Source organism: Vidua chalybeata, chromosome 3 (genome assembly GCF_026979565.1).
Source record: "Vidua chalybeata isolate OUT-0048 chromosome 3, bVidCha1 merged haplotype, whole genome shotgun sequence".
Classification (NCBI taxonomy): Eukaryota; Metazoa; Chordata; class Aves; order Passeriformes; family Viduidae; genus Vidua; species Vidua chalybeata.
In genome coordinates, this window is record NC_071532.1 from 29,177,446 (window position 1) to 29,200,898 (window position 23,453).

Genomic DNA, 23,453 nt, shown 5'->3' on the forward strand with positions numbered 1-23,453 from the left:
AGACATGAGAAAATCCACTTACCTGCCAAACAAATCCATTAAAAAAACCTACCAAACCGAAGCTTCCTTCACTTCTGTTCTCAAGGAACGCAAGGAAATTTTGAGTGCTCTCAAGGCGCTCAAGGAACTTTTTACCTTTTTTACTTAGTAATGTCATTTGAAGTTACAGTCCACTGTGACTCTGTGACTGAAACATGTGTCTTTAACCTAAAGACTCTTTTTGCCTTTAACATCTTATTTTTCCATCTGTATATTTCAAATTAGTTTCCTTCATCAAAGGCCACATTCTACTTCCCCTTGCCATGGCACTAGGTGAGCCTTAATCACAAATGGTGAGAATCAAGTAAAACCCCTACTTTGGAGAATTTACCTCTGCCCTGTGACAGCCTTTCACAGCGGCACACAGATGAACACACTAAAAACCAAAACACCTTGCAAAAAAAGGCAGCTAACAAGCAAAGGCTGCCTGTATTGCCTTTAGTCCTATGAATCTGAAATGAAACCACTGTTGAGTTCTACAGACCAGCCTAAAATACTTCTGTTTGTGTGTATGTAAGTACTACTTCACCCTTGAGATCATTTTATCCTTAGGCTCTCCCTACACCCACTGTATTTGAACTCCAAGGTCTGCTGACCTTGCTTTAGGGGAGCATGAGGTCACTGATACCAAAGTATCAAATAATCTGTACTTTGGTATATATCCTTAAAGACTATTGCCCACCTGAGTATGATCTTGCCTAATTAAAATGATCTACCCAAACACATTGCTTTCACAGAATCCTCACGGTTGGAAGGGACCTCTGGAGATCATCTAGTCCAACCCCCAAGAAGTTTGCTTTAGGGGATGGAAATCAGTATTGTGAACATCTTTTCTAAAAGGCCATTCGTTAACGCAGTTTATGTGATCCTATTGCTGTCAAGCTTCAGAGAATGTGGCACATGCCTGTTTTCCTGAAGTTTCTCAGAGGTGGTATGTTAGTATTCTCTATTGCAAAATGCCAATTGACTGGAATACTTACATTTGGGGAATCTGAATTAAAGGAAGATATTCTGAAAATTCAGTTTTTAGTTGTGCTTCTTAATGCATGTACATAAGATAGCGAGCTTTCAGTAAGTATGAGAAAATAAAAAAAAATTAAAAGATCTTTCTTCAGCTCTTTATAGTAAAGGTAGGTTAAATACAGCACCTAAGTGTAAGAATCTATAGTCTTGAACGTCTACTATTACAATATATGAATTCTGGAATTAGGGAAGGTTGGTTTTGTTTGGGTAGGAACTTTTAAGTACAGCAAGGAGAAGTCTAAAAGTGTAACTGTGGTCTTCAACACAAAAATGAAATCAGCCTCTGTGTGTCTGCCCATGAGGGAAAGTAAAAGGGTAATTAACACAGTACATGAAAAAATGAATGGGTTTTATTAGTTCTGGTAACACGATATTGTAAGTCTAAGCTTTACTGTGATCAAGCCAAGTGTATAAGTTAATCAAGACCTTCACTGAAGTATTTCTGTTAACACTTTCATCTTACCAGCGGGAATTATTTATAAAACTGTTTTCCACTGGCAGCATGACAAGGTGATCATTAACACAGCACAGACCACGTGAAGGAACCAAATTAAAGACATGCGAAAGTGGCATTACACTGGTACTGTAAGCAGCTGCCATAAATAATTCTGCTCCTCAAGGTGATTTCAACAGTCTTGTTCTAAATCTAATAAATCAAAAGCCCTTTAAAAAAGTCTAGTTCTCAAAATTTAAATTTCTAGGCTTCCCAAGGATGTTTAACTTCACTTTCTCAAGCATGAGAAATCAATTTGTTCAACTAAGCCAGTTCCGAGTTCTCCTTGTAAGCGCTCATTTGGAAATGATTATAGGAAAAAAAAAAAAAAAGAGACATTGAGTTTTACACATCTCAGGTTTTGAATAAGAGCCCATTGTGTCCGACAACTGCTTCCCCCCACCAACACACTAGGAATTAAAGTAACCAAATCAGTGGGAAGGCTGTGGCACAGGAAATCAGTAATATAATAAAACCAACTTTCGTTCTAATGTGCCGCTTTGACTCCGTCACAGGTAGGAATTATCTTGGTCATTAAAAACTTCGAGTGCTGACTTACGTGAAAACAAGGTGGTGGTTTAGGCTAGTTTGCAAAGGTATTTATATCCTCTACCTCACTCCCACCCACAAACACACAAATGAAATTCTGTGTGCAAAAATCTGCTTGCAGGAATGGATCACCTCCTCATTCTTGGTGAAATACCTCTGGGATCTGATGGGCATTCCAACTCTGCCCTTAGAAAGAATTCCCTGTGTCTGTGGATGTGCCTGCCCAGGGCTCTCTCAAGTCCTTCCCTTCAGAACTTCTAGCATGCAGTACTCAACTGCACTGTGTGGGAAGTTAATATGCAGTATACCAAAACTATCAGAGATGCTGGTCCATATCCATTTGGACTCCTGTATCTTAAGCAGTCTGAGGAGGAGTGGGACGGTTACAGGCTATGGATAACCAAAGCCTTTTTGTGCAGTCCCAGTTAGAATAGCACCCTATTTGTTCCAGCTTTCACCTGTGCCAGGTAACAAAGGATGAAAAAGCTACCACCAACTTCACTATCCCAGTTTCTAACTATGCCTAACCTCTAGCTGGATGTTCTGAGAAAGTGAGCTCCATTTAAAATGAAATTATTTTCTTTTAATTTGTATGCAACTCCCCTTGATTCCTCCAGTATTCTTTTCCTTATTCCCTCTTCTCAATTCCTAACCAATGAACAATTCTACTTGAAGTAACAATCTTTCTTTTTTATTGTTGCTTGGCTACTTTTCAATATAACCTAACTTTAAAAATTACTTTTTAATAGTATCTGTATATTAAATTACTCAGGTAGCCATTGTTTTTTCAAAAAGAAACTGCTTGGAACATCTTTATCCTGTCATAGTACCAGTGAAACAGAAGAAACAGTATTAATAAAAGAACTGGAGCAACTGGTCAGCAAAATAACACAATTTGTGCCCAGACTTCAGTTTTACAGATAAAGGACGAAAAAAAAGCTGCAACCTTGTAAGTTCAAGTTTCATTTCAGTATTTTTAACTACTAAAATTGGAGTCAATTTATTCAAATAAAATGTTTGAACCTTGGTGTAACAAGAGCTGAATATGGTAGCAAAATGCCATAGAGACTACAGGCAAATTTCATCAATCACACAACATCAGTTACATCTCTAAATAAATCTGTTAAAATAATATTTCACAAGTATAGATATGATTGAAGAGCTTAACATTTTTCTTGATTATTAGCATTTAGCATGCCCACAATTAGCAATGTAGAATGCCAGCTACAAAAAGCAAACAAGAAACCAAAACAGCAAATCCCTACAACTCTTCCTGGCCTAGCTGTAAAAACTAGCCAATGTAGGGTGAATAGTACCATTTCTTTTACCCTGGCCTTCCCTGACAATGTGTCAAGCTCTTGTGGAGCAGAGTACATTTGATCCAAAGCACTCAGTCTTCTGCACTTCCAGCTTGTTTAAAGAAAGCACAAAATAGCTCTATTCAGAAGAGTATGATCAGTCCTTCAGTTTTTGTATACTTCTGCAGAGGTTGATTTTGCAGTTTACTGGCCTAATTTGCAAAATTACTTTCTCAATGAAGATAATTAAGACTACTGCTTGCTTCTTCTATAATTAATCAGGAGTAAAAATCAAAGCAATTTTTTGAAGACTAAAATACCATAGATCTCTCTCAGAAATAAAGTGAAATGCTTTCAAAGCAGATGATGATCGTCAGTGGTGCTATTCTGCTCATATCAAAAGGGCACACTCTTGTTAAGCCAACACGAACAACACTTTTACACTTTTATCAGAAAGCCTGGCTTCATAACCTTAGGAAGTTTCATAAAGAACTGCAGGAGCATGTGTATTCACTTTGGCTTCAAGTCAATGCTTCTGCATTAATATTTTGCTCACACACAAAGACTCCTAAGTTTAGTAGGTAAGGTGTGGATAACAAACAGCCTTACTCTACACTCGCATCAGAAAAAAAAAAAAAAGGCAGTCAGCAAATCCAGTGATGGGTCTCTGAGCCAAGAGTTTTCTAACAAAATATTTAAGCCATATTTTCAGCCAACTCTTCCTCTGTATCTAAGAAAGATAGTTAAACATTATTCAAGAGTCACCATTAAACCAGGAAGCAATCTTACTACAAATGCAATTTTAATACCTAATTACTTTCCAATCAGATCTTCCAAAAGTTTTCATAACAATAGGAGATATTTTAAGGAAGCAAAAGTAGAATGTCACACATAACAGAAACACTATTACAAAGACACAAAATATACCTATTAGCATAAAAATATTATGCAACCAGGCTATAGGTTGCTTCTGAAACAGCCCTGAATTTATTCTAGCAGAAAGACCAGATGAATTCATTTACACTCCTAGACCTCAGTTCTTTCATCCTTGCAACTGACCTGTAATTGTTACCTTCTTAGAATTACTACAGAAGATGTAAAAAAAAACCCAAATTACAGCTTCTAGCCACAGTAAGTGTTTCATAATCTCTACCACGTGTCATTTTGCTCTCTAGAAGAAACTTCTTAAATATGAGGTCATCATAGTCATCAAGTAGTCACCAAATAGCACAGGTATTTGCCACTTATTTAGTTTCCCAAGATTTAAATGGTCATCCTTACATATTTATCTCTCCACATAAATCCTTCTCCATGCAGGTGAATGAGAAGTATTGACCATTAAAACTTGGAAAGGATAAAATGATGCAGCCAGAGTCCCTTAAGCAGAAGATTCAACACTGAACATTTTAAGGAGAATGTTGTCCTTTTTTCTGTTTGACCCCCATCTACTTATGATCCTACAACTACAGACAGCTTAAGGGTGTCTATCAGTGATGTTCCCCTTCATGGTTTATACTACTCTTCAGTAACATGTGGTGCACTTCACCCTGCAGAGTGTTCTGGTCATTCCGGGCAGCAGCCACTGCCTCCTCTGCCAGGACCCACGTCAGAGCATTCCCAGAATACACACACAGCTGTCTGACCTTCCCCCTGTCCTCAACAGGTCTTATCTATTGAACTGAAGAGATTTCATCACCTTACCGTGTCTCAATACAAAGTCCTACACCGTGTTTGGATAGAACATTGCAAACTGCTACCACTGCTTCACACCTCTCCACTGAGGCCTCAAGATGCATTGCTTGTAACAGGGTATCACATAGATTCTACACACAATCTTCTGAAAATAAACTTAAAATTTAAAAAAATCATTCTGCAACAGGAGCAGCTCTGCTTTGCTGTGATTTTTTTCTGCTTTTGACTGTATTGCATCTTTTTCATATTCTCTTCTGCCTGGATGGTCTTATCTATGTCTATTCTGCTTTGCACTGCTTAAAGGCCATTTGGATAAATGCCTCCCATTTAAATCCTAACATTCAGCTCAAAAGACTCCTCTTTCATAGCAGGCTTAGAAATTCAGTTTAGTGACCTGCACATCTAGTTACCAGAATGCAGTTATCAAGAATACTCACAAAGCAGAAGCAAAACCTTGAGCTGGTTCCAGAAAAAAAAATTTCATTTACCTTCTTTCCAGTTGTCCCCAGTACAGGGAACATAAATATATTTTGGCTAATATGATTAGCAGTTTTCCATTAGTAACCCAGACAACACTGTGAGAACTTCTGGACTGTGCCCAAGAATCTGTGGCATATCACAAGATCTGTTTGGATTTTTCTCACCAACAGATTCCAAAATTACAAGCAATTCTCAAGGCAGCTTGAAAATCATGGAAGGCAGTAAGTGCATTTTAAATGGTCTTTCCAAAGCACTGTTTTTACCTATCCATGGCATAAGCAAGGACCTGAAATTCATCCATTTGAGGGAAGCTGTTAACTTTCCACACCATAGGAGCTGCATCACAGCAAGTCACATGTCTAGAATGAAAGTGTTCAGTCTTCTGCGTGCAGCTGTAGCCACCCACCTACAGCACTACCAACCACTCCACTCTCAGGCTGGCTAGTGGAAGAGCTCCAGGCAGCAGTGTCAGCAAGCTCTTTCTACAGCCAGGTTCTGACTTTGTGCTTTTTGTAACCCCTCCATCAAACCTCTAAACAGAGGAAAATCAATTTCAGAATAGAGAATAAAATGCACAAGTTTGACTTTAATCAAGCAAAGGAAATTTTATCACCTATGATCTTGCTGGTTAATGCATCCTTAAACCAGTCTGCATGCATGCAATTCCCTAGTTTATGTTTGGGCAATTACCATTTATTCCTCAAAGCCAGGCAGCTGCCAGAACTGGTTTTAAGAGCCACAACTAAAAGAGCTGTCTGGGGCCTCAGAGGCCCATTAGCCTAACCTGAACATCAGGGCAAGTCACCTAGCGCATGAGAAAAGTATAACCCTACACGCTAATCTTCGTCCAGGATCAGACATTTGTTTTATTCACCACGGTCCTCCCACTTGCCTCACTGGAAGGCTACACCAGCAAGGAAGTAGAGCAAAACATGGTTAATCTATCCCCTAGTCTGGCAAGAGGATGAAGACATGAAATCACATGAAAAGGAGAGTTCTGAACAGTTTGCTGGCATCTCTTCTTTATTTCATTAAGAGAGACACAGCGACTTAAAATATGCATATTGCACACAGCAGTGGGGCACAGGTTCTAACCCCCAGTTATTTTCCCATCTCCAATCCCACAGCATGGACTTAGCACTTGGCAAGTAAACGGGTCTGGGGAGAGGGGGGTTAACTTGACATGCTCATGAGCTAAAGCTTTAAGAAATCTATTTAATGCATTTACCCAATGATAAACATGAGCAAGAAAAGCCCCTTTTGCTATGGACAAAGTTGGCTCTTACATTAATGAATAGTTTGAATACAATTTCAAATGCCAACAAGCAAATGAGGCAGTGAATAAAGTAAAATATCTTTCTTTACTGTTTCCCATGCAGTATGTAGGATGCTTTTACTGTGCAGCTAAACACCAGTAATGTTAATGGTATTTTTAGCATTTAAACACTACCAAGGTCCATTCAGCATTTTAGGTTTGCCCAGCACTTACTCATAGCTGTTTCACTAGCAACTGGAGTAGATGAAATCTGAGCCACTTGTCCTGAAATGCTTCATAGACTAGTTGTAAAGGACATTTGGGGTACAAGTTTTGGGATCATGCCAGTCACCCATGATTTGCTGATATCACCTGTGGTGTTGATGATGACTGCCAGACCATTGTGTTGCATTAACATCACACAGACTGCTTATCTCTTATCTCTTTCTCAAGTGATTTACTAGATCTTCATAGGGCACATATGTATGAAACCTTTTGCACAGCTTTAGGTTCAGCAAGAAGATTTTTAGAGGACAAGAACAAGAAACATAAATCTGAGCAGGATTTCTTCTCCCCTTGTTTCTTTCAAATGTTAATATAACAAGTCTGATCATCCCTTAACTTCCCCTACCTCTACTAAGGCTTATTCACACCATCACCGTGCCAAAAAAAAACCCCCACACATAAACCTTCTTCCACTCACAATCATGACAGTCACACCTACTCTAGGTTCATGAAGAAGTTTGGTTTGAATTTGCCTTGACTTTTATACTAATGATGTGTGAAAAAGAAAATTGAGGTGCAAGCAACAAGCAGCTTTGCTCTTCTCCATGCCGAGGTGACAGCATGGTTCACAAAGAAAGATTCTACCCAGTCAGATGGTTAGGTCAAAAGTCTTTCTAAATCTATAAGAGAATTCAGAGACACCATGAAAATGTTTTAGTGCTTCAATCTAATTCAGTGATATTTTTTCTTCCCCCACCACCACCTCAAGCAGCACATTTTAACTTTCCCTTTACACACATTTATACTCGCTGGCCAATAAACAAAATAAAAGTTGCTGAAATGCTCCTACATGCCTGAAACAGTAAGATAAACCTGAAGTGGTGTGGGCCATGAAAGAGTCAACACTCAGCTCTTAACTCAGTCTGCTCTGTAGTGCCATCCCCTTCCCAATAGGATGGTGGAAAGTCAGTTCAGAAGGTGGAGTCAGCATCTTTAAGTCAGCCAGCTAATAAATTAATTTCTTCCTTGCTGGTGAATCAAAAAGCAGGACACTTGCCACTTTCACTGATTATTTTCCCAAAAAAGAAAAAGTACAATCTATTAAGAAGGGAGCAACCATCAAGAGAAGAAAAGAGAACTCTGCCTTTTGCTCAGAAACTCCTGGCACAGGAGTATCAGCTATTGCTTATTTCTTAAGCATGTGAAATGGAACCAAAGGACCTGAGTTAATATATCTGAAATTTTAGCCAGTGGATTAAAACTGACTACATCATGCTCAGAATTACTCAAAAACACAGAGCTGTAACAATAACATTAGACTGATTTTCAAAGATGCTCCCACTGCACCCAGTGAAGGTGGTGCTCAGAGTGGGCCATTTACCTGCCCTGGGCTGCACGAGCTCTGCTGCAGCCACACAGCTGAGCCCAGGAGCTCACTTGCTCATCTCTGTACAAAGCTGCTATTTCACAACAAAAGTAGCAGAAATTTCCTGAAGTCCTCAATTATATTCCAGAAGAGTATTTAGGCTGCTAAATCATTCAGGCATTTTCAAAAGATTTCCTAAAGTTTGCAAATCTAATTGCTCATCTAAGCTTAATTCAGCTCAATTTTAAAAATCAGCTAAATTGGTGCTAATGCTGATGACACTAAATATGCTCTTCAACTCATTTAAGTCTAATTTGGTAATTTACCAACATAAAGGTTAAGCTGACTAAAGGTGTTTTTTTAATATAGAATTTTATAGAATTTGATTTGCTTGGCTATAATGGTAGAAAAATAAGTTTATTCAAACTTCTCTAATACTGACAAGCTCATAACTTTACTTCATATAATTCTTCTCTAGATTAAAAAAAAAATCATAGAGGAAAATGGCACCAATCAATACAGCTTTTATTCTAACACAGTTACTTGAATTTTGCAGGATATTTAGCAAAGCGATCACCAGTAGGGAAAAAGCACTCCTGTTTCCCCAACTTAAATCATCTTTCTTCTAAGGAGTAACCCTCTTGTATAAAAAATGCTGTTGTGAATAGGTCTAGACTTTACACAGCCATGGGTCACTAATTTAATTAGATTTCAAAGCAACTATTCTACCTTTACACTGAATACAATACTTCCTGTACCCTCCCTCATACTAAAAGGAATAAAACAATCCGCCAGAGGTTTACACCTCAATGCATGAGGAAACAACAACAAAGCATACACACAATACCTTGAGTTACAGATGGGGTTTATATTGTTCCACTTATTAGGAAAACCTTAACTACCTGCTAAGTTGGTATTTTTAGCAAGAAAAACAGAAGCTTTTCTCCTTTCTGGTGAGGCAGGATTCTGCTTGACCTGCTCTGCTCAGAAGATGACTGCCAGCATCCAACCTCAGTAACTTCCCCTACCAAATATGAGCTTTTGCACATACTAAAAACATAAAACAAGCTTCTCTGTATGAATAAAATAAATTGTAAAAGTTAACTTTACTGGTAACAGTAGAAGTCCCTGCCTTCTGTAAGAAAACAGTAGGGCTTGTAGGGTTTTGCTTGGGGGTAAATAGTAGGGTAGAGTGAGGATAGGAGCCCTGCAGTTTATCAGCATTTGGTCTTTTGAGCTTTTCTCCTTCCAAACGAAAATGGGGCTGCAATTTCCACAGGATTGTTGTATCACATGTTATCACATACTTCTGACTCCACAAGCTTATTGCTTTCATGATTTGAGTGATCCAAAGCTGCATGGATTAGTTACCTGAGGAGACTGGGGGTTTTGCCCTCGCCAAAAGCCACGAGGGAACCACAAGAAACCAAGTTCATATTCTCCTCCAAGAGCTAATGTATTTCAAAGAAATACACAAGAGAGGAGCTGTTACTGGAAGTGAAAGCACACTATAATAGACAGGATCATTTGCCTCCAGTTTCACCATCTATAAATGACATGAAAATACCTATTATTTGACACTATCATACAGCTACATGTTTCTGCTGTTATTCAGCAACATGCATGTAAAGGAGAACCATGCTACAAAAGCTCTATGAACAGTCTGTGGAAATAACTTTGCTACTCTTAACAACAGTCCAACTTCACCTTGCTCTGCTGAACAGGATGGTAATTCAGCCTTGATCTGACTGTAACACACAAGTACATAACCTTTCCTACTCTACTCTTCCACATGAAAACAAGATGCTAGCTTGTATTACACAGGAAGGGCAGGGGCAGTTGCCAGGCTACAATCACAAATTCTTCTGGATCTCAATATAGATGAAGCACTTATGACATGATTCCCTAAGCTGACAATAAATGCAGTTCTTCTGCAGGCAGCCATAGGCTACTCCTCCCTTACATGCTATGTACACAGTGAGAAAAGAGGATTTTGTAAAGAGTTGATATGAAGATACTAGCACCAAAATTTCTGGCAAGTCCAGAGCTTGTATTTTTGTGAACAGCATTCCTCCTCTCTGTATGGCAAATTAACAGCAGTAAAAGATGAAACACACCATAACCTATTCCAACAGTGCAGTATTTCTGGAAATATAATGGCTACTAGGATACACAACACTTTTGATGCACAAATGAAGCTGAAATTTTAATTGTCTCTTTACTCTCTCCTGTTAGCTAGTGGTAATGGTAATGATATAAAAGTGAAACAATTACAGAATGTATGAAAACAGGTTTCTAAACATCTATTCCTCTTTCTGATCTCAAGCCATCTCTCTGATCTCTGACAAAACTACTGGGCCACAATACTAATTTATCATCGTATAATGGAAATGAAAAGTCAGTTAATTTACCATATCCAGTAATTTGCTACAAAGTAAGAATTTTAAAGAGAGCTGTTTCACAGCTTCTATGAATTTCAGTCTATGGGTTCAGTTATCTTAAAGTCAGTGCTGTGATGAAAAATCAGACTTTCATGGTATGAAAACTTGAAAAAAAATAAGCAGATATTTGAATGTAATTTGAAAATTCCCACGATGGAGAGGTCTGGTGATCCATGAAATGTCTAAACCACAGACACAAACATATTGCATACTCTCACATGAACATGAAAAGAAAGGGGGTAAATGAAAGTAAACAAGCAACATACAAAGATGAGCTTATTTTAATCTGGTTATAAATAAAAACCACAAGGGCAAAATTGCTCCCCCAAAAGCTAGAAAGCAAATCACGAAAAGTGAAAATAGTTTAGTGGGGAAAAAAGATCACAGGAAGGAACATCAATGATGAAAAATGCACATGAAAGGAAATTGAATTATCTCTTTTCAAATGCAGCATTCTTTTCTAGTCACAGAATACAGACATTCATTTCATTGCAAGAAGTTTAAACGCAAAAACAGGAAGGCGCAGCTAAGTGTAACTAAGGGGTTAACATAAGTTTGGGGAGCGGGGTCTCTACCCTAATTAGGAACATAGCAATAAAAAACTATTATTATGTTATCTTCTCAATTATGGTCACTTCAGCTTTACAGAGTGGTAAGCTGTAAGAGCAAGCACTGAGGTGATCTTAGTATTAATTAGGAGACAGAGGACAGAGCTCTCATCCAGTTACAGGAAAATATCCCTTGGCACCAGGATGCAACAGGAAGAACGGAGAAGATACAGGAGTCAGAGAAACAATCCAGCACTGCCTTATTTGGTACACCCAAAGAAAGTACCATCTTGAGACACTTGAAGATGCCCCAAAGGCCAGCACTGGGGACCTGAGGCATGTGCACACAGAGCCCATTGATACTCAAGAGAGCTGTAGCTAGGACTAGAGAAACTGTCAGAGCTGTGATGCCAGTGCTGGAATCAGAGCTGTGGGATTTAACAGGAACAGGAAAGCAGGAAATCCCTCCTTTTACCTCCTTCCACCACACAGCTCAGCACCTGAACAGTGCCAGATCAAAACCATACTTGCCACACAAGCAGATTCCTGGCTTCTTCTATCTACAACAGTGGCAAACATAATTTTACTGCCTTTTCTTAATTTTTTTTAAACCACAGAGCTGCTTTATCTCCAGCCTAGCAGAAGTTGAGAAGCATGGAGAGGGCTGACTAAGCAGACAAGTTGATACAGGCATTACTGAGTAGCACAGACCAGGGACCACCAGAGAGAGATGAGTTTGGTAGTAAGCTCTAATTTATTCACAACATGGAAGAATGTGTCAGCAAAGACTCTCAAAGTGAAGCACGTTAATTAGTTAAGCTTACTCAAGTTTTGTGGCTATTTTAAAATTAACATGGTTGAGTAAATTAGGGCAAGCAGACAAAAAGGCCCACATCCTTAAAAGCACATTGTGGGTATGTTGTGAATTGTCTTTGTTGATCTGGATCTAAATGGATTTCAAGGTCTAATAATGAATCAATGAGTTGAATACTGCTTCCTAGATTCCTATCTGTGATTAGGCTCTTATAACAATGTGGGATTCAAGGAGTGTCTTGCACTGCATTATTACACCAGAGCTGGTATTAAAGAACTTTCAAACTGAGATTATGTGAATATTGACTCATCACAGCACAAACCATAAAGCTGAGTCCTGCTGTTGTCTTTTTTACATCTCCATGTAATAATATGCAAATTAAACCAAGAACAGTAAAGGAAAAATAATAAAGCATGGTGGGCATCATATTTGCTGTTATCTTTTATGGTACGTATTTATAGGAGATGGATGAAGTACCTTACAGTTAGCAGGAAATTTGTGATGAGAAGAGAAACACTTTTGCCTCCCAAGCATTCAATAATATTTAGAAGTAATGTTAACATACCTCCTTCATTGCTCTTTTTCTCTGACTGTGCCACTTGTATCACTTCAGCAGCAGCATCCCTTACTACCAAGTCTTCATTCTGCAGCAGTAGAATCACACATTTCCACAGACCAAGGGTATCAGACAGTCCTATATTTATTTGTGGAGAAAAATTAAGAGTTCTATTTCTTATATGCATTCAAAAAAAGTTAGAGAGCTCTGTTTCCACACCTAAACACAAGACATGAAAGGCATTGGCAAATCACTGGGAAAAAAGACTGGCAACTGAAGTATTTTCAGCATCTGTAAACCTTATCTAGGTGGCAGACTCAGCTTGGTTTAAAACAGTGGACAACAGATAAGAGAATGGGCCTCTCTACCTGGGTTCAACTTTAGTCATGAGTGCTCTCCATTTTCTACAATTTCTAGGAGTGCAGAATTCCTGTTCGGCAACTTCAAAAATTCTGTGGTTGCAGATTGATCACTGACTAACACATGCATCACGGACTTGCTGCTGTAATCTGCCTGGAGCAGAGGCTGCCAAACCAAGCTTTCTTCAGATACTGCCAGTAGTGCTGGACAGAAGTGCCACTCCCTGCTGGAAAGAGCAACTGACCACACCTTCCAGGGATCTACCCATCACCTCCTTCTCCCCCATCTACCTGTCCCCAGCACTCACCAGCAGGCCCTGCCAGCCTTACACCCATCCTCTGTTGGAAACAAGTTCAGTCCCTGGGGTGATTACACGTACACAGCTAAGGCTAACCTGAGATAAGTGCCAAAGAGGGAGGTGCTGATGTGGTAACACCCAAGCAGGCAGATAGCACACACCACCCCAGTGGCAATCCACATCTCACAAGCCATGCTTCCCTTACAGACCCTCATGCCATTTACTGCTGCCACACCATGCATGCCTAGCTTAAGTCACATGTCTGTACTCCTAGGTTTGCTGGTGTATTTTTAGTTGACTTTTCAGGTCTTGTTGAACACCCTGATTAAAGGAATCCACTGGAAGCTCACTTTTAGATGCAGCCAGCTCTTAGATATTACTTTCTGGTGACCACAGACAACAAAAGAGTTGTGTTTCATTGCTGATTTTTTTCTACCATGTTTTCAGCAGTTCTATCAGAGATTTGTATTACAAGGCTTAGCCAGACAACTGTATTTCACTGCTTGGCCAAAGTAAATTGCTCTAGGCTTTACTACACAGGCAGAAGAAGCATTCCTGTATTACCTGTAACTTCCCTATGTGGCAATGTCATGAAGTATAATTATTTCAGAAAGAAGTTGTTTTTTTCCTAGCATGACACACTCAATAATGTTATACTGGTACAGCTAGGGCAGAATAATTATTCCCTTACAGATTCAGTTGCCAGATTTCCCACCTAAACAAATTTCTACTGTATCTCCAGAAGCAGTGGAAGTTGCAAAGGGAATTTGCATAAAGACTTTTTCTGAACCCTCAGGCAGCTTGATGAAGAGATGATGTGGTCACCCAGAACATACAGACAGGTATTCACCCTCTTTCTCTTAGGAACATAGTAATGGAAGCTCTTGGGACTGACTACAACTCCATTTCATACAACCACAGTTTCCTTTAACTCCTACTTTTTACTATATGTGGTCAAGAAAGCTGATGCAGAAGAAGCATGGAAGTCACAGCTGTTTACATGCACACAACCCCTTTAAGGGAATTATTCTTTGTTTGTATCACTACTACTGATCACCAGCCCATGCCCCTGATTTTCCAAACTCCTCACTGCAGTACTGACAGTTTCACAGTTGTGAAGATCTCCAGATTGACAATTCTAGGTACTATGAAGGGTCAGCTCTGCATCTTTCTTCCCCTGGATGAATTTTCAGAGTAAAGAGCTAATTCAGACGGTTTGGCCACTGAGGCCTTGGGGCTCTATCTTCTGGGCTGTTTGGGGAACATTTATTTTTGTTTACTTGTCTGGTTTCATTTATTTTGTTAGGATTTTACACAGGATACAAACTGCTGCTATTTTTTATTTCAGACCTTCACATCTGCCTGACTGGAAAGCATGGAAATCAGCAACTGTTTTGACATCAAAGAGGAAACTGCTGTCCATCATCTATGGACCACATCCACATAATAACAGATGAGTAGCACAGCATTTGGGAGTTTTTCACTCCAATACTTCCACTCTTTTAATGTGAAATAAAATGGTAATGATGTCTGTATTATGAAGAGCTTTATCTAGATGGTGAAGGTTAAGATTTCCAGAGCTGATACTATGAACACTTAATAGTGCAATGTCTACCTCATACAGATTTAGCTCTGGTGAATGTTACCAATACCTCTTAAAAGGCACATCTCAAAATAGCAGCTGATTTTTCCCAAAACCACTATCTACAGATTAAGAAATACACTGTTCTTTTTGTATAAGAGATATTTGTATCCAGGTCACATGGATGGACTGAAGCTACTTAAACTAAAAACATTTACATAACTACACTGGAATGAAGTATCATGGAGTTAAAAGTATCTAAAACTGTCTGTCCTGTTCAGGATGCAAAATAATTTCTTTATCATCTAGTACTACCTATTCTTGCATATCTCCTGGCCCTTTAGTCATAAAATTCCCCCATTTTCTAGTCACAAAAGGCAGGGGGGGAAAAAAAGCTAAAAAAAAAGCCCCATCTATTCTCCAGAACAAAACAGAGTTTCACTTAGCTTTGCCTCCCAGTCACTAAGGTACTGTTGAATAAGGCCATGTAGGTTTTGTTTGTTCTCCCTCTTTCTTTGTTTTCTAAAGAGACAGTCTAATGTTAACTTAAATTAAAAATCCTTATACCTGGAGATATAATGTGATCCAATTATTAATCATTCTTATAGTAGAACGTGTCTCTCATTTCTAGACTGAAGCCCTTCAATTCAACATCCAGCCAGCACAGCTTTGTTACACTCCCAGTGTTAAACTAAACTATGTCCAGCTCACCAACAGAGTACTGCAGAAAGATTCAAACCACAGAACAATTGCAAGCCAGTAATTCTGTACAGCAGTGTATAGTGACCTGGAGACTTAACAACATCTCATGTGCCCCTTCTGCTGAGTTATTGCCAGAGCTTGGGCACACGTGCTTTTTCTACCAGAATTTAAATAAATCTATATGTTTAGTAATTAAATCCTATTAAAATTTTCAAAACCCTCTGTTTGATGTAATTATGTTTTGACTGTGCATAGACATACATTTGAAATCATGTTTTAATGGATTTCATAAAAAAGATCCAGAAAATTACTTTCAAGCTACTTACCAAGAATGAGCTTCTCACTGCTCAGAAGGAATGATGTTATACTTTGAAGAACGTCAGCAGCTGCTAACAGCATCTCTGTCTCTTGCTCATCTTCACAAAAATACACTATCAGCTGAACCCATTTTTTCAAGACTTCTTCTGAAATCTGGAAGCACAAGACATATGAGAAGTATGACGTACCTCTTACCATCACACTGAACTATGGCCTGTCTAAAGGAGATTGCTCATTAGTAAATGCCCAGTTTTTCCAAAACAGGGTGAAACCCACATGAGCATTTAAAAGTTGGGAAATTTTCTTTTACTATACACAGGCAACTTTTGACTTTGCTCCTTCACAGCAGACTCACCAATGACTACACAAGTCAAAGCGTATTTTTGTGTCCTCAGTCCTTCCACACACACAAGCCAAGGGCAAATACACTGGTCCTTTGCTGAATTTCACACAGCTCCTCTCTGCCCATCCCTCCAGCCTGTCAAGGTCCTTCTGAAGGGCTGCAGAGCCCTCTGAGGTATCATCCACTCCTCCCAGCTTTGTGCTGTCAGTGATTGCTGAGGAGGCACCTGCCCCTTCACACAAGTCATTGATGAAGAAATTAAACAATACTGGGCCCAGTATTGACCCTTGGGACACCACTAGTGACAGGCCTCCAACTAGACCCTGTGACACTGCTTATGACCTTCTGGGATGTGCCATTCAGCCACTTCTCAACCCACCTCATTAACTGAGGAATAAATGAAACTTCAGTCATACTCTGCCTCATTCTGCCTGGTACATGGCCATGTACCTGCACTGCACAAAGGGACACAGCCAGAGCATGTCCTACAGATTCTATAAAGGGTGAAAACAAATAATAAAAATCTCCGAAGATGTTACAATGACTCAAATTTCAAGCAGACACATGGGTGGACTATCTAGAAAGACAGAACTTAACTTTTACTTCATGGAAGAGAAAATCCCTTCCACAGATGTAAATACTGAATGCAAGCCCAAAGAAAGAATTTAGATGGAAAAGGATGTACCTGGTCTTTCCCAAAGCCAAAATCGCTCTGTAGGTATATCTTAGATCTCCCATGATTTATATGCTTATTAGAGAAAGCTGCTGCACCATTTCTATTTAAGATTTCTACAGCATTTTTCATTAATTCCTCTTTGTTATGTTAACTTTAAGTACCACACTATGCCTTTCCTTTAACAAAAAAAAAATTAATATCATAATTCATGTTCCTCAATTCTTGTGTGCAAATCTGATTTTATATTTTTTTAATGAGACATGGTTATCAGCATATAGTAAGAATCCATTCTGCTGCTCATTCTATAAAAAATAATAGCTTTGTAAGGAAAATACTCTTCCTTTTAAAACAGTTCATGAGAGTTTTGTTTGTTTTAAAATATCCACTAAGTGGATATTTTTTTAAATATTTGAAAATATTTTTTAAAACGTCTAGCACTAAAGCTGCTTTTGCACTGCTCTACACATACATATGTGACATCACAGACTGACAATTTAAAATCAAAAGAAATCTGAGCTGGCTGGGAACTGCACCCAACCACTGCTTCAGCTTTGTGCCTTCCCACCCGATGTGCTCTCCTGTGGGCTCTCCAAACATCAAGAAACCACAACAAAGCTGCAGTTCAGTAAATGGGCTGGATTCAGAACAAGCATTAAACACCGCAGGCATTTCCCTTTCTACGTTATAGTGACCATTTTGGATGAGCTTAGAAGCTGAAATTACTCCATCAAAATATTTATGTATGAATTTAACTTGAAATTACTTTGAGAGGGATGTACTGAGATGATATTCATGGCTGTGCCATTTCAGAACATGGCAGTGTATTCAGAGAGGAAGACACAATGATGAATACGTCAAAAATGATGAATGGACACAAGAAACACAAGCTTGGGGCTCGGATCTAAAAAAGCCATATTTATGCAATCTCTAAAAACTCCACAATTACAAAACCGTTAACCAGCTCAATTTCACTTACCTGCTGATGGTTCTGCAAAAGGTGGATAATCAATTTGGAGGCAAATTTGAGAGCTATGGTTTGACCTTCAGGGCTGAAAAGAAAAGGCAAAGGATGTATCAAAAATCCAGTTATTTCTGTCATCATTTCGTCTCTAGAAGAAAACCAGCCAGCTCTTAATTATTTCTAATTATCACCAATGGATATTTTTCAAGCTGAGCACCTGAAGTTTTTACATTAGAGATCTAGATGTTAGCTAAGTTCTCAGCTGACATCCACATGAAACATGCCCTTACTTTCATTCTTTCATGTTTATTTTCTATTTCCATACTTCTCATAGTAGAATACATTTGAAAATGGAACCTGAGTCAAATAAACCAGACATTATTTTAAATTGTGAACAAATGCATTCCCACCATTGGGAATGGCAACACCTGAGCAGCAAGGCCTGCTATTTCAGCCACTTCCCTCTAACAGCACCAGTCAGTGTTATTTTACCAACAGTATCTTACTTCGTCCCAGAAATGACCACTCCCATCATCATCATTTGAACTTGAACAACTTAGTGCAAATCGGCAGCAAATATGCACAGCCATAAAATGCTGTTCTACACTCTGTACCCTCTATATCCAATGTTTGTAACACAGGACTGCAATGTTTACATGGCTTAAAAAACTATCAGAAACAGGATGTCTGACCCTTAGTTGGGACACTGTAAGCCTGTTTGTGCATTCCATTATGAATGCATGGGCACAGCTTCTAATTCAGTAGGATCTACAATCTGGCTCCAGATTTTCAGTGCTTTCTGCTGACTTTACAGTCTGTATAAGGAGTGCGAACCCTAAGGATTAGGATTAACCATTTCTGCCAATCCAACAAGTTAAATGAGATCTGTCATTCTTTCTACAAACCATCTGCCCATAAACCAGGATAGGAGGGATGGCAGATTCAAAAGCAAATGAGTGTATGGTTGGATCATTAATACTAATTGTTAATTCTACAGTAAAGTGGGTGTTCCCCAATTACCACAGTTCAGGAAGAACTATGCTCACTGGCTGTCACTGGACAGCCAAAGTAACTTCTTGTTTCAGGAACTGTACAACTGGACATTTACAGGGTGCTAATATGACTTGTAGGCCTTTTTAGTAATTCAGATAAAGGTCTTACTTCTCTGAAAAATTCTCATGAACCCACTTTATTCAAATAAGTCACACTCTCTTTTCTGAAACACAGATTTTTAAATGAAAGTGCAGTCCCAAACCAATATATTAATGTTCAACATTAGAAGTTTTTAAAATGGAAGTATTTCAACATGCACGACAGACCATACCTGCTGGAGTTATCTGCAAGGTTTAAACTCCAGGTTAAGAGCTCAACTGGATTCATTTTTATAGAGCATTCAGTCTTTGGAAGCACATTTCTGAGATCCATATTATAAAGAATTTCCAGCACCTGCAGACACAATTCACAAACAAAGAATTTACAGACAGTTTCAAGAGGAATGTGCACATTTGAGATCAATAAAACACTGACTTAAGCTCCACTCCAAGAACAAAAGGATTCTCTCTGGACAGTTCTAAGAAAGGAAAGAGGAAGTTCTTGCTTTGACACAAGAACATCTGTTACAAAATTACTGCACAGCTCCTGTTCAGTGTCAAAAAACCCCAACTAGTCACGTACTATTTAAAAAGCATAATGCATGTTTGAAATATATATTTGATAATTAAAATTGTTATCTAAAAATTAAAAACATTAGTTTACTGAAAACATACAAAATGTCAATAAAAAAGCACCCTCTTACCTTGCAAAAACACTGGGGATTTGTTTCCTTCAGAGCCATTGTGAGAAGAGTGTCTTCCAAACCAGTGGGTAAACATAATACACCTCCTCTTCCTTCTGCAATCTGCTTGGAATTTCTTTGTTTCAGGCACAGCAGTATTGCTTCCAATGCCAGCAGACGCACTTCATGGAACTCACAGTGCAGGAGATGAGCTACTGACAGTGAGGGCTGGGCCATTTCCTTTGCAGCAGCTGAACCACAGCTCTGCATGTCAGGACCTGCAGTCACTGACAGCACTGATATTACAAGTTTGGTGATGCTCTGGAGATACTGTATCAGCCCGGGTACTGCAGATGAGTAGGGAATACCAGACACCAATTCAGAATCTGAAATGACTCTTTTCATCTCTTCCCAAAAGTCAAGCAATTGCATTCCTGGAATGAGAGTAACACTTAGTAAAGTGAACAAAGAGATGATGTTACCATCTGCTCCAGACTATGAAGTTGACATATATCAAGTATGCAAAAGGTATCATTAGGTAAATTCAGGCATGGAATGAAAATCAGAGTTCTCCTTCATTTCAAACTGATTCCAAATTATAAAAAAGCTTTGCTAGATATCACCTGTATTCCTATTTAAAGCAAAAGACACAAGAACACAAACGTTTTCTGAGAACTATGATTGTTCAACACATAAGCTGAAAGTTTCAAACAACTTAAAAAATGCTACAGTACCTTGCAGATTGCCTAAAATCTTTACCAATTACATTTGTTTCCTAAGTATTTACTTCAATCAAGCTAGTAATATAATACTGCAAATTGTACAAGCCTACCATTTCTACCATTGCAGAAAGCAATTAACACAAATAAACTATTAAATATATGTGGGAAAAAATGTGGATAGCTAGCTCTAAAATCAGAGACCAGACTGAACAAAGTGCTGTCTGTCAGACCACTCAGCTGCAACTTAAATCAGCAGAAATTATGACAGAGGCCATTCTGATAACATTGAAAATCTCATGCCTTCACAGTTTTAGTAAGAAAAAATTGCTATTAAGAAGATGCCCCTTTGAGATAAATAGACCTGTCCTGTGTGTATCAGTCTAAAGAATTTACTCAATTTAAAACCTAGGATACTTATCCTATACTTATTAATTTTGAACAGTTAATATGGCTAAGAAAACAAAGGAGCTGCACTGTAACCTCTCTTAGGTATCAGCACAGGAACTGTGACAATTCAGCCATTTACACTGGTGCAACCTTGTCCACATGGCCCAGCACAGCCTGAGAACCTTCTTTAGTGCTTGGCCACCTCCTGGAGCGAACAAAGAGGCCACTGCCATCTGTGATACCAGAGGGTTTCAGGCTTTAGCAGAGCTGGCAATGTAGACACAAAATGAAAGAAAAAAAGTCATCAATGGTCCTATTTCACATCACATAGACTGAAATACTCATGTGCCCTGAGTTCAACCTTCTCCATCATCAGCAGAAATAAACTATTTTATAATATTGAAACCATTTTGCCCAGTGTGGTGTCTGTATAGCTTGTACTGCAAGAAAATGAACATGCTATACTTCACAAAATTCAAATGCAAGTAGAAGAAAATCACAAAAGAACAGAGAACAGTGCCACTAGTGCTAGGGGATGTTGGAAGTTTAGGGTTTTAAAGGTAAAATGCACTAAAAGCAAATAGAAAGATTAAACAAACTTGCATTTCTTCAGTATCTGCAAGAAGACAATTCATTTCCATGTAACTTTGCTATTTGTAATTAAACACTGAGCACTGCTAAAAGCCTGTCCAAATAGTCCTACTAAATTCCCGAATTTGACATGAGGCCACAGCACAAATATAGATTCATTTTTTTGTCCATGAAGACATTTCCCTAAGCCTTCTATTTACAGTTAAATATCCTGCCCTTTCATATTCAGATTCTTCTAAAGCCATCTTAATTTGTTTGACATTTACACAGAAAGTTGACATGGTTGTACACTGTCTAGCACATAAGACACAACCATTTCAGAGTAATTCTGGACACGCTTCAAAGAAATGTAGTATTGGTAAAAAATTCTCAGTCATATTGCCCAACTGCTAGCTCTGTCATTCACACTTTCGCTACGGTTTCTTTTCTGAAGGTACTTGATACAGTCAGAGGAACTCCAGAATCAGTGCAAAGCCATCTCACAGCATTATCCTCCACGTGACACATCTGACTTCCATCTCATAGCAATACAAACTTGTATCTTTTACTTGCTACATTTCTAAACCCCCTCCAAACACACTGCTTTTACACACTGGCATCACAGCATACACTAGCTATAATGCCCGAGTCACACGACACGTATCCAACTGCCAGAATTCCTTAATTTCTGAACCGTCTGGTTGCCTTGGAGAGGGATTAGGCCTTCGTCTCAGTTATTACACAGCCTGAGTCCACAGACAGCAGTTTAACAACAGAAATAATCCCAGGCAGCTGAAAGAAAAAGGTTCAAGGTCAAACACCTCAGTTCAAGAAGAGAAACAGCTTCAGTTTCGGAGCACTGCACTGTGGTAAGCACATTACTTACCACACTGCACCCTCTCAGGTTCTGACCTGCTCCCCTCCTCAGCTGCCTTTCCGCAACACACACATCAACTGGCTCAGCTCTTCAAACCAAGGGCGTATTTGTAAGTATATTGCAAGGGAAGTGCTTTCATCTCCTGTGCACGTTGCTTTACACTGAGGTAAGCTACATGCAAGCAGCAATGGGAAAGCTGGCAGGATGGAAGGGTCAAAGCTCCAGAGCAGAGAAAGGGAGAGTAGTAGTAAGTGCACACAGAGAGATATAGAGAGGGAGCAAGAGAGAGAGAAAAAAAAATTAGGGGAAGGGGGGAGGGTGTCTTCCATTTTGTTGGTGTCAGTGCTGCCAACTTTGCCAGAGCCTGCCGCTCAACATGAGAGAGAGTGGTGACCCTGCCATGGACTCCAGGAGCTGGCCATGCACTGACCTTCCAACTCAGCAAACTTCCATTTGTATTTTGCAAGGCCAGCACAACTTATCTTTATGTCCTCATCTCCGAAGGGGAAAACTACTTGCATACAAAAAACATAGTGGAGCTACTCACTCCCAGAACTACTAGCTTGCAGAGACTGTGATATAAGAGTATCACAGATCCTCTTTTTCTGTACATATCAACAGATCCTTTTTTACTGTACATATCAAATACTTCTGCTTTGGAAGCCTTCTGGATGACTTCTTTTTTTCCCATGCAATTGTGAAAGACTGGACACTGTGGCTCATCTATATTACAGAAAGTCTCTTTAAAACTGGATGTCTCAATGGCAAGGCCGTCAGCAAAATAAGACTGTCTGAATATTTGCTTAGCCTCAGCACACCAGAAAGCAAATCCTTCTGCATTCATCTTGTGCTCCACATGCTCTCCAACACTCTTTTTTTCACACAAATATGTACAAAAGGAAAGAATGCCCCTGTCTTATTACAATGCAGTGGAAATATTCCTGCTTTCAACTTCATCACTAAGAAGTCTTTCCAGGCTTTCATGTAAATGTTTTCTCATCTGCTTAGCTTTTTAAGTAAACTCTTTCCTTTGGCTTACATCAAAATATCCAACTAAACCAGAAAACCACAGTGGTTCCCAAAGTAAATGTCAGCCTCTGTTGT

At 39.0% G+C, this 23,453-nt stretch overlaps 1 protein-coding gene across 1 annotated transcript in view; it reads right to left on the minus strand.

The window, feature by feature from the left end:
* THADA (THADA armadillo repeat containing) overlaps positions 1–23,453 on the minus strand; it is a 214,282-nt gene that overhangs the window by 14,948 nt on the left and 175,881 nt on the right. The window contains exons 33-37 of the mRNA XM_053936896.1: positions 19,815–20,227; positions 19,344–19,465; positions 18,035–18,107; positions 16,048–16,192; positions 12,789–12,917 (exon numbers count right to left, since the gene is read on the minus strand). Of these exons, the coding sequence (XP_053792871.1) occupies positions 12,789–12,917; positions 16,048–16,192; positions 18,035–18,107; positions 19,344–19,465; positions 19,815–20,227 (882 nt within the window). The remainder of the gene's footprint in view (positions 1–12,788; positions 12,918–16,047; positions 16,193–18,034; positions 18,108–19,343; positions 19,466–19,814; positions 20,228–23,453) is intronic.